The sequence below is a fragment of the Chelmon rostratus genome, chromosome 1 (assembly GCF_017976325.1).
Source record: "Chelmon rostratus isolate fCheRos1 chromosome 1, fCheRos1.pri, whole genome shotgun sequence".
NCBI classification, from domain to species: domain Eukaryota; kingdom Metazoa; phylum Chordata; class Actinopteri; order Chaetodontiformes; family Chaetodontidae; genus Chelmon; species Chelmon rostratus.
This window is the reverse complement of record NC_055658.1, coordinates 33,687,559-33,699,618: the sequence shown is the minus strand read 5'-3', so window position 1 is coordinate 33,699,618 and position 12,060 is coordinate 33,687,559. Positions and strand designations below refer to the sequence as shown.

Here is a 12,060-nt window from a genome sequence, read left to right as displayed (position 1 = left end):
GAACTATATACTAAAACTACAACAGTAGTTGTAGTACGAACAGTACTACTTGACCCACAGCAGGATCATTCTCTTCACCATCTGACAAATCTTCAATCTCAGAGTCATCTGCGATTGCATTCAGCAATCGTTCAGCTCTCGAAAAGGACATAAATGCACGAAAATAAATATAATAATAACAAATAAAAATACATCTATTTCCTTGTAATAGGAAGTAAAAACTTCCTTCACTGGCAGATTATTCTACTTCTTTCCAGTGAAAAATTAGCTTGTGGCCACACTCTGGAGAACAGTTTCACTAAAGCTGAGATTTTCAGCATATATGCTGACTGCTCTCCAAATAAGTAAACTGTTGCTGTCATCTCAACAGGATATTTCTTCTGTATTACATTAACTAGCTAACATTTGTACATTGTATCTGTTTCAGTGTTCCTGATCAAACATTTTCAGCACACAAATTGATGTGTGACTCCAGCATATCAGATCATGTCAGCCTGAAATATCAGCTGAAATGTACAGACCAGATGCTAAAACATTTTCAGCACACAGTGCTCCAATAGATTAAGTCTAATTTAGTAATTTTCCTAAACCAGGAAATAATCCGATTTCTCAACGCCCAATGTTTCACTAAAGCTGAGATTTTCAGCATGTATGCTGACTGCTCTCCAAAGAAGTAAACTGTTGCTGTCATCTCAACTTTAGTTCATGAAATACATTTTTAAGTCATTTTTGACTGTTTTTTTGTTTCAGTCAGAGTGAAGAAGAAGTTAAACTTTTTTCCTTTTTCTTTTAGTACTATAGTTTAAAAGCTTTGTCAAAGGATGAATTCACTTAAATTGAGATAGTTCAGCACATGATCTAATTCTGGTTTTCAACAAGGCTCTGAACTCACAGTCAAAACAGGTTTTTTCTTCTGGACAACAAAAACATTCCTGCATCATGATTGACATACATGGTCACCTGACAAAAGCCCTTGATGGACTATACCTGCATAATAAGTGACCTTGATGACTCTTGATGACTCTGAAAGTTTAAAACCTGAATAAGGCGAGGCACAATGGCAACTCAATGTGCTTTACACGAAACAGAAAAACATGTAATTTGAGAAACATTAAAACATAAATGTTTGATGCTCCTACAATGAACAGTTTCACTAAAGCTGAGATTTTCAGCATATATGCTGACTGCTCTCCAAATAAGTAAACTGTTGCTGTCATCTCAACAGGATATTTCTTCTGTATTACATTAACTAGCTAACATTTGTACATTGTATCTGTTTCAGTGTTCCTGATAAAACATTTTCAGCACACAAATTGATGTGTGACTCCAGCATATCAGATCATGTCAGCCTGAAATATCAGCTGAAATGTACAGACCAGATGCTAAAACATTTTCAGCACACAGTGCTTCAATAGATTAAGTCTAATTTAGTAATTTTCCTAAACCAGGAAATAATCCGATTTCTCTACACCCAATGTTTCACTAAAGCTGAGATTTTAGCATATATGCTGACTGCTCTCCAAAGAAGTAAACTGTTGCTGTCATCTCAACTTTAGTTCATGAAATACATTTTTAAGTCATTTTTGACTGTTTTTTTGTTTCAGTCAGAGTGAAGAAGAAGTTAAACCTTTTCCTTTTTCTTTTAGTACTATAGTTTAAAAGCTTTGTCAAAGCTTGAATTCACTTAAATTGAGATAGTTCAGCACATGATCTAATTCTGGTTTTCAACAAGGCTCTGAACTCACAGTCAAAACAGCTTTTTTCTTCTGGACAACAAAACCATTCCTGCATAATGATTGACATACATGGTCACCTGACAATAGGCCTTGATGGACTATACCTGCATCATGATTTGCATACATGGTCACCTGACAATAGGCCTTGATGGACTATACCTGCATAATAAGTGACCTTGATGACTCTGAAAGTTTAAAACCTGAATAAGGCGAGGCACAATGGCAACTCAATGTGCTTTACTTGAAACAGAAAAACATGTAATTTGAGAGACATTCAAACATAAATGTTTGATGCTCCTACAATGAACAGTTTCACTGAAGCTGAGATTTTCAGCATATATGCTGACTGCTCTCCAATATTTACAAATCTAAACTATACTACACTACACTAGAACTAGAACTATATACTAAAACTACAACAGTAGTTGTAGTACGAACAGTACTACTTGACCCACAGCAGGATCATTCTCTTCACCATCTGACAAATCTTCAATCTCAGAGTCATCTGCGATTGCATTCAGCAATCGTTCAGCTCTCGAAAAGGACATAAATGCACAAAAATAAATATAATAATAATAAATAAAAATACATCTATTTCCTTGTAATAGGAAGTAAAAACTTCCTTCACTGGCAGATTATTCTACTTCTTTCCACTGAAAAATTAGCTTGTGGCCACACAACAGTTTCACTAAAGCTGAGATTTTCAGCATATATGCTGACTGCTCTCCAAATAAGTAAACTGTTGCTGTCATCTCAACAGGATATTTCTTCTGTGGGGGCTAGTATGAAGATTAAGCCTAGTAAGTCAAGGAGTATTTCAATATACAGAGGGAAAGTAAGTGATAGAAAGTTTGCTATAGATGGTGAGGAAATCCCAACAATTAGGGAGAAATCAGTTAAGAGTCTAGGACGGTGGTACAATGTGGACCTGAATGATGTTGAACAGGTTGTGCAATTTAGAAAGGATGTTGCAGAAGGGCTGGAGAGAATAGATAAATCAGGGCTCCCAGGAAAACTGAGGTTGTGGTGCTTGCAGTTTGGCTTGTACCCTAGGTTAATGTGGCCAATGTCAGTATATGAAGTCCCATTATCTGTAGCAGAGAGAATGGAAAGGCTAGTTAGCTCTTATATTAGAAAATGGTTGGGTGCTCCCAGGTGCTTAAGCAATGTAGCTTTGTATGGGAAAGGAATGCTTCAGCTGCCAGTATCCAGTCTAACAGAGGAGTTTAAATGCACTAAGGTTAGGACAGAACTTTTATTATCTGGGAGTAAGGACATGTTAGTTAGCAATGTGGTTCCGAACCCTTCTGGGGGGAGGAAATGGAACCCAAGGGCAGCAGTGCAGGAGGCAGAGGCAGCTCTTAGGCATGCAGAAATAGTAGGAAATGTTCAATTTGGCCGGGGAGGCTTGGGGCTTGGCCCAGGCAAACCAGTGTGGAATAAAGCAGGTCTAAAGGAGAAAAGAAAGCTTGTAGTGGAACAGGTGCGTAGACAGGAGGAGTTGTTAAGAGGGGCAAAAGCAGTTGGTCAAGCCAAACAGGGACAATGGTTGAATTGGGAAGGTGTTGAGAAGAGGAAACTTAGTTGGAGGGACCTGTGGAATATGGAGGAAGGCCGTATTAAATTTCTGATAGGGGCGACATACGATGTGTTGCCAACCCCGCAGAACCTAAGTCTCTGGGTACAGGGCGATCAATCGTGCCCACTCTGCTCAGGTACAGCAAGTTTAAAGCACATTTTGTCAGGTTGTAGAATTAGCTTATCACAAGGCCGGTATACATGGCGGCATAATCAGGTGCTGAGAAGCTTAGCCGCAGGCATTGAGGAGAGAAGGAAGCAGGTGAATTCTGGAAGTTCTAGAAAGGAGAGGTTAGATGTGCAGTTTGTTCGAGAGGGGGAGAAAAATAAAGCTGCTAAGTCAGGGAGAAAGCAGGTAGGTGGCTGCCTGGTAGGGGCTGATGAAAACTGCTTTTTCTTGGTGCAGTTGGTGAGAGGCAGGGGTAGATGATGGTAGTGTGGCAATCAGCAGTTACATGTGGCATCTCGGCCTGTGGTAGCATTGTAGCAGCTAACAATAGCTAAAGCGGTGAGAGTACGATAGTATCTTAGCAGTTAGTATTGGTAGCTAGCAATTAACATTAACAGTATAGGTGAATCTAGCTTTATTGTCTGCTTCTGTTCCTCTTAGCAGGTAGCGGTTAGCACGTAACATTAGCTAAATGGTAGCATCGGAACTGTATTGTCTTCTTCTGTTCTTCCTAGCGGTTAGCATTAGCATTAGCAATAGTTAAATGGTAGCATCGGTACTGGCCACTACCTGGAGCATCTCTGGGTCAGTTGAACGTGGCGGTGCTGTTTGGATTGTGTAGGAGCAGTGTGAACTGGCACTAGGGGGGGTGACTCTGGGACGCCGGAGTTCACTGCCTAACCTCCTGGAGGTGTAGTGGGACTAAGTAGGCGAAACACTGTTGAAGGGAGGTTTCCACCTGATGACCCCCTGAGACGTGTTAGGAATCACTGCTCTTTGGCAGGTATAGAGGCAGATTAGAGCTCCAAGGTTCTTCACTGAGAATGAATCCTCTTTTTGAGCACAAGTATCTTGTGTTTAAATTAACTGTATTACATTAACTAGTAAACATTTGTACATTGTATCTGTTTCAGTGTTCCTAATAAAACATCATGAAATACATTTTTAAGTCATTTTTGACCATTTTTTATTTCAGTCAGAGTGAAGAAAGCTTTGTCAAAGGTTGAATTCACTTAAATTGAGATAGTTCATCACATGATCTAATTCTGGTTTTCAACAAGGCTCTGAACTCACAGTCAAAACAGGTTTTTTCTTCTGGACAACAAAAACATTCCTGCATCATGATTGACATACATGGTCACCTGACAATAGGCCTTGATGGACTATACCTGCATAATAAGTTACCTTGATGACTCTTGATGACTCTGAAAGTTTAAAACCTGAATAAGGCGAGGCACAATGGCAACTCAATGTGCTTTACATGAAACAGAAAAACATGTAATTTGAGAAAGATTATAACATAAATGTTTGATGCTCCTACAATGAACAGTTTCACTAAAGCTGAGATTTTCAGCATATATGCTGACTGCTCTCCAAATAAGTAAACTGTTGCTGTCATCTCAACAGGATATTTCCTCTGTATTACATTAACTAGCTAAGTGCTTCATTAGATTAAGTCTAATTTAGTTCATGAAATACATTTTTTTGTCATTCATCGTTAAAACAACACAGGAACATAAAACAAATAACAGGAAATAAATACTAAAATAATTGTTTATTTTTAGCAAAAGAGCAGATAAAACATTTTCAGCACACAGTGCTACATTAAAGTAAGTCCAACTTAGTTCGTGAAATACATTTTTTAAGTCATTCTTGTCCAGTTTTTGTTTCAGTCAGGGTGAAGAAGAGTAAGGTGGGGTGTGTGGAGGGGATGTTGATGGAGGTCCAGCAAAGGCTCATATCTGTGAATGCTGAAGCAGCCTGTGGAGGATGGAGGAAAATTGCATCTGTATTGGAGACACACTTCACAGCTGGCATCAGAGGGACAGAGGTGTGAGAGAGTGTGTGTGTGGGTGTGTGTGTGTGTGTGTGGGGGGGGGGGGGGGGGGGGGGTTACAACCTGTGTTTCATACAAGAACATACACAGAGAGACAGATAAAGTTTAAGCACTTCCACTTTATTGTTTTCTGTACAGAGAATTTCTTATATATAGAAAGTGCACCAATACTAGACTGGACTCAACTAGAGTCCAACATCACCGTTTCAGAGGAGGTGACCCCAATGACTAAAAGAAAATAAAGAGAGGGGGCTAAAATGTATTAACAGTTGTTCATGATTAAAACAGTGAAATAAAAGCCACACTGGAGCAACTTTGGGCAAGGAAAGTGGGGGGCAGGGGGAGAGGAAGGACCAAGGAAAGAGAGGAGACAGCAGGGGGAGAGGAAGGAGCAAGGAAAGAGGGAAAAGGGTTGGCCAGCTCTGAATCAAATCAGCACTGGATTTAAACATCCAGGCCTCATGGATTAATCTTACAGTAATACAACGATTCAAGTTGGTTTTACAAGCATGGCTTTGCAGTCTAACAATGTCCTTGGGTCAGGACCTGAAAACAGGCCTTGAAAATGCAGGCCAGGTGGAGGTTGCTCTTCCACCCCTGCTTAGAAATCCAGGCGCTGACCCGCTTTTCAGTTGGTAGACTTCGGCCGAAGTACACCTCAGTGTTCTGGAGACTCCAAGTCTAAGAGAGCCAAGAAAGGTCCAAGCCCTCTCCCCGAAAGGACTTTTTGCCCACGCCGTAGTGAAAAAGGAGTTCCTCATTCACCTCAATGTCCCTGGTGGCGAGGAAAAGAATGACTTCTTTGTCGTCCCCTGCATAAAACCTGGGCTTGAGATTGGCTTTTTTCTGCGAATGATTGATGAACCTTCCAACAGTCTGCATTTCGGGGTGGCACTCACAAAAAGCAGAATGTGCATCGATGCACATGGGCTGTCCTTCTTGATTGGTGTAGAAAAACATATATCCAGTCTCCTCCTCACTGGTGTTCTGGTGTATGGCGTGGCCCTCTTTGGCTGTGATCACCCTCCCATGGTAATCACAGACCACCTCACCGGTCTGAAATCTGCGAGTGGCAACGACACCCTTGCCTTTCCCCTCTATCTCAGTCACCCGTAGTCCTCTCCACTTCTGAGAACTTGTCATTATCTGGATGTGTCTGGAATGTCCACTGATCCTGAGGGCTTCCACTCCTTGATGATTCTGGCAGAGGTGGGGAGGTTGCTCTTCCATCCCTGCTTAGAAATCCAGGTGCTGACCCGGTTCTCAGTTGGGAGACGTCGGCAGAAGTATGCTGTGGAGAAAACATTAAAAGGTTTCCTTAGTTAAGAGAAATATAATCGACAACTTTGAAGCATGTACATAGCATTGATAAGTGAAAATGTTTCATCAACATTGAGGAAATACTCACAGAGAACATGCTGCACGCGCAGTTTCATCTGTGCCTTCAGCCAACGCTCGTACAACTGCCGCTGCAAGTCTTGTGACACCTTCGTGCGCTCTGTCTTGTTTGGCACGTCCCCGTCCAGAGTCACCGGGTGCGTTTCCAGCAGACGGTCAAATGCTGCTTGTACATCCATCTGCACATTTGTAGCACAGGCAGGCTTGTGGGCAACATCGCGAGCAGCGCCACGGGTAGCATGACTGGGACCCTCATCTGCAGACTCAACACTACATAAGAGAAAAAGGAGAAGAAGAGTATTAGATAAGTGTTCAGTGTGCCTGCATATAAATGACGGGGGTTTGATGATGTTTACAAATTGTTGATGGTATTAATTCTTGACAAATGTAAGACATCCTTACCTTGAGTCACCAGCAAGCCTAGCCAGCAGTTGATTGGCCATCACTATGGTCTCCGGCTGCTTCATGCGGTAATGGTTCTCCTCCGTCGCAGTGGAATGGGTGAGGTAGTCGGCCACCAGAGACTTCTCTGCGTCAGTCATTGTCTTTGTGGCCGTCTCGAAGACTCGGCGTGCCTCTTGGTTGGTCACTGGCTTGAGCTTGTATCTAAAGTGAAAGTTTAAACCGATGTTAGTATGACATCAATTAACACATCGCACCAGAGAGCTGAGACAGCTGTTTACAGAAGTACATTTTGGAGGGAAAATGAATCCTGATGGTTAGCTTACTTTGAGTGCAGCCGTTTCAGGTCTTTGGAGGAATTATAGATCGGCCTCCCCGTGGTGGAGATGAAGAAATGTTCCTGTTCCTCATCATCACCTGACTCGTCCCGCTTGTGCTTCTTAGGGGACTTGAGGAGTTGTGGCCGCACTCGTGTGTAGTACATATCAAACCACTGTTGGCAGAGGGAACATAGGAATAAAGATTCATTTCTGCTTTTGAACAGGTTCTGACAGATCCTCAGAGGAAATCTGATGAACTTACACGCTCCTCCTCCTGTGACAGGGCAAAAGTGGCAACTTGCTGTGCGGCTGTCTTGTGCCCTTTAACACCAATAATGACGTTGCCTGAACTGTCTCTCGTACGTGCCTCCCACTCCTGCACCTGCACAAAACAAGGACATCAGATTGATTAGTATGGGGAATGGCAAAAATGTCAGGTGAAATTTACTAACAATGCAGACAAAAAGAGCATAGGAATACTCACAGTCATGTGCGTCACCACGCCTGGTCGCTGGAGGTGCTTTAGGATGACCACTGCCTGGAGGTAGTACACCACAAGGCTGCACTCAGCCATCTCCAGGATTACATTTTTGTCCAGAAAGACCTTCGACACAACTGCCATAAAGTCCTTCTTGGCAGCCCTCAGCACAGCCAAGCAGTCATGTGGTGTCAGCTGTTGTTGCTCAGTCAACATGCTATGCCAATGAGAAAATAGACAAAAGGTTATTAACAAATCACAACATTACATGACACATTGCTCACATATGTGTACTGAAATCCAGTTAGGTGGGTGAGAACAATTAAACTTACCTCTTTTGGGTGATCTCTTTGCTCACTTGCTTGGGGCAGCATTTCTGCAGAGACCCAATGAACTCAATGAAGTGCTTGCAGTCCTCAAAGAGAGGCCGATCCACGTGCCTCAGGTTGGTGTTGACTGTATGGTACGACAGGAATCTGTCGGAGGAAGTACAAGTATTTAAGTATATGTATTTAAGCCCAATTATGTTTATTGTCTCCATAAGTGTTGAGGTTGTATGAAAAAAAGCACCAAATGCACCAACCTTTTCAAGCTCTTGAGATAATTCTGCTGAGTTTGCTTTGTCAGCTTTGCCTCAGAGAGCTCACGGAGGTACTGCGAGATCTTTTCCCTGTTCCTGACGAACTCCAGGGATGGGGCCTGTGGGTCCGCGTAGTACAGGAAACGAGCAACGTTGTCAACCTGAAAAAAAGCATGTTAAATTACCTTCTGCTCACTGAATATTTTTTTTTACTCAGACAGTCAGAAGTTTTTAATAAACACAGAGTGTTTTATGGTAGTCCTCACCTCCTGTTTGTAATTTTCATTTTGGAGGTCTTTCTCCAGGTATGTGGCAAAGTCCTTCAGCAACGGATAGTCCATGGAGTGCTTCTCATAAAGGCCCTTCTCTGCCATGAGCTTCCTGGCAACCTTCTTCCGCTGCACATCTGGGTTACTGCAACGTGGGAAAAGTGTTATAATTGTTAGAATAGTGAATTGTTGTTATATACTGAATATTTTTGATTCATGTGACTCACAATCAAAAACAAACATCGTCAGTGAAGTTTTAAAACTGAGATTCTCACCATTGAAAGGTCTCGCTACTGCTGACAGAGGCAGTCTCAGCCCCGCTCTCAGCCCCGCTCTCAGCTGCCTCAGCGGCCTCGCTCTCAGCCTCGCTCTCAGCTGCCTCAGCGGCCACACTCTGGGGTTGCTGTGTGGTCGCTCCCACAACGTTGGCATTAGGCGGTGGTGGAGGGACACCAGTCACCACTATGTGCCGACGCTGCAGCTCCTCAGTCATCCTTTCATTTAAAAACACAAACACAAATTAGATAATCGTATTCAATACAGTTCAGAAAATGTAATACAATTCAGAGAGTAAACAAGAAGTATGCTGACTGCTCTCCAAATAAGTAAACTGTTGCTGTCAACTCAACAGGATATTTCTTCTGTATTACATAAACTAGCTAACATTTGTACATTGTATCTGTTTCATTGTTCCTGATAAAACATTTTCAGCACACAACGCTTCATTACATTAAGTCTAATTTAGTTCATGAGATACATTTGTGTGAAAAAGACTGAAAAGCTCTTCCACCAACCTGCTCAGTGGATCAGTATCATCCATAATTTGCAGAAGGAGCGCTTGGCTGAACACCCTGCCAGAAGACTCAAGCTCATAGAGGTTCCTTTTTTCCTTCTTCACCACTGCTTTTATGGCTTCACGTGTATCGGTCTTCATGCAGACCTTGCGCAGATGTACGGAAAGGCAATTCTGGGGTCTCTTGCACACAGGACACAGCAGAGGGTGTCTGATGGGTTTGCTGCAAATAGAAAAAGACATTCTTCACTTAATTTAAAGCTTTACTCAGGGAGAAGTTTGGGAGCCATCAGAAAATATGCTTTAAATGTCAGCTTGGGTAAATGGGTATACTCTTACTACATTGAGCAACTACACTGTGAACTATAAAATTAATCTTGACTTACCGCTTGGGAGCCATTTCCAGGAATGAAAGAAAGTAGAACAGGAAAAAAACAGGAGAAATCTTCAGTGAAGACGTGACGCTGTTCCAGTCTCAGAAGACAGTAACAGGTACTTGGTGGCCTCACCTTATATGCCAATCTGAAAGTCCCGCCCACATTACCACCCACATCCCACATACCATGCATTTACATACATGTTGCTATTGAATACTCAAAGTTTGAAAATAAAACTTAATTTATCAAAAATTGAAATCACAGGTGACTTATTTAAGATAGTTCAGCTATATGCTATATTTTATAGGTTAGAAAGTTTTTTCTTCTACTCTATAAAACAAGAACCTGGAGGATTTTTTACATTTTTCTTGGAAAAGTTTAACTGAAGCTGAGAAAATGCAGCACATATGAACAGTTTCACTAAAGCTGAGATTTTCAGCATATATGGTGACTGCTCTCCAAATAAGTAAACTGTTGCTGTCACCTCAACAGGATATTTCTTCTATATTACATTAACTAGCTAACATTTGTACATTGTATCTGTTTCAGTGTTCCTGATCAAACATTTTCAGCACACAGTGCTTCATCACATTAAGTCTAATTTAGTTCATACGTTTACTCATTCTTGCCTAACAACCATGATCAGTTTAACCAAAGCCAAACTAATCAACTCAACTATTTACAAATCTAAACTATACTACACTACACTAGAACTAGAACTATATACTAAAACTACAACAGTAGTTGTAGTACGAACAGTACTACTTGACCCACAGCAGGATCATTCTCTTCACCATCTGACAAATCTTCAATCTCAGAGTCATCTGCGATTGCATTCAGCAATCGTTCAGCTCTCGAAAAGGACATAAATGCACAAAAATAAATATAATAATAATAAATAAAAATACATCTATTTCCTTGTAATAGGAAGTAAAAACTTCCTTCACTGGCAGATTATTCTACTTCTTTCCAGTGAAAAATTAGCTTGTGGCCACACTCTGGAGAACAGTTTCAGTAAAGCTGAGATTTTCAGCATATATGCTGACTGCTGTCCAAATAAGTAAACTGTTGCTGTCATCTCAACAGGATATTTCTTCTGTATTACATTAACTGGCAAACATTTGTACATTGTATCTGTTTCAGTGTTCCTGATAAAACATTTTCAGCACACACCGCTTCATTAAAGTAAGTCTAATTTAGTTCATGAAATACATTTTTAAGTCATTTTTGACCATTTTTTGTTTCAGTCAGAGTGAAGAAAAAGTTAAACTTTTTCCTTTTTCTTTTGGTACTATAGTTTAAAAGCTTTGTCAAAGGTTGAATTCACTTAAATTGAGATAGTTCAGCACATGATCTAATTCTGGTTTTCAACAAGGCTCTGAACTCACAGTCAAAACAGCTTTTTTCTTCTGGACAACAAAACCATTCCTGCACAGTGATTTACATACATGGGCACCTGACAATAGCCCTTGATGGACTATACCTGCATCATGATTGACATACATGGTCACCTGACAATAGGCCTTGATGGACTATACCTGCATAATGATTGACATACATGGTCACCTGACAATAGGCCTTGATGGACTATACCTGCATAATGAGTTACCTTGATGACTCTTGATGACTCTGAAAGTTTAAAACCTGAATAAGGCGAGGCACAATGGCAACTCAATGTGCCTTGCATGAAACAGAAAAACATGTAATTTGAGAGACATTCAAACATAAATGTTTGATGCTCCTACAATGAACAGTTTCACTGAAGCTGAGATTTTCAGCATATATGCTGACTGCTCTCCAAATAAGTAAACTGTTGCTGTCATCTCAACAGGATTTTTCTTCTGTATTACATTAACTAGCTAACATTTGTACATTGTATCTGTTTCAGTGTTCCTGATCAAACATTTTCAGCACACAAATTGATGTGTGACTCCAGCATATCAGATCATGTCAGCCTGAAATATCAGCTGAAATGTACAGACCAGATGCTAAAACATTTTCAGCACACAGTGCTTCAATAGATTAAGTCTAATTTAGTAATTTTCCTAAACCAGGAAATAATCCGATTTCTCTACGCCCAATGTTTCACTAAAGCTGAGATTTTCAGCATGTATGCTGACTGC

The 12,060-nt window shown here is 41.0% G+C and overlaps 1 protein-coding gene across 2 annotated transcripts; it reads right to left on the bottom strand.

The window, feature by feature from the left end:
* Window positions 1-5,419: 5,419 nt before the first annotated feature.
* Window positions 5,420-10,083, bottom strand: LOC121611295. Of its 2 annotated transcripts, XM_041943776.1 has the most exons (12): window positions 9,947-10,083; window positions 9,562-9,783; window positions 9,043-9,261; window positions 8,765-8,912; window positions 8,502-8,659; window positions 8,251-8,394; window positions 7,925-8,135; window positions 7,703-7,822; window positions 7,447-7,613; window positions 7,121-7,324; window positions 6,729-6,988; window positions 5,420-6,611 (listed from the first exon to the last, which is right to left on the bottom strand). In XM_041943776.1, exons 1-12 carry the CDS (start codon window positions 9,958-9,960, stop codon window positions 6,463-6,465), a joined length of 2,016 nt encoding a protein of 671 aa, XP_041799710.1. In that variant the 5' UTR covers window positions 9,961-10,083; the 3' UTR covers window positions 5,420-6,462. The 2 variants fall into 2 exon arrangements, with proteins under 2 accessions (XP_041799710.1, XP_041799701.1); XM_041943767.1 differs by having other exon boundaries at window positions 9,562-10,081.
* Window positions 10,084-12,060: the final 1,977 nt, after the last annotated feature.

What these genes read in the sequence shown, in the direction of transcription:
- LOC121611295 (XM_041943767.1), bottom strand. Translation starts at nt 9,803, where the DNA reads ATGTCTTTTTCTATTTGCAGCAAACCCATCAGACACCCTCTGCTGTGT. An exon ending in ATGAAAATTACAAACAGGAG is followed by an intron (nt 8,660 to 8,764) that starts GTGAGGACTACC and finishes GCTTTTTTTCAG; the next exon opens with GTTGACAACGTTGCTCGTTT. An exon ending in TGTCACAGGAGGAGGAGCGT is followed by an intron (nt 7,614 to 7,702) that starts GTAAGTTCATCA and finishes CTCTGCCAACAG; the next exon opens with TGGTTTGATATGTACTACAC.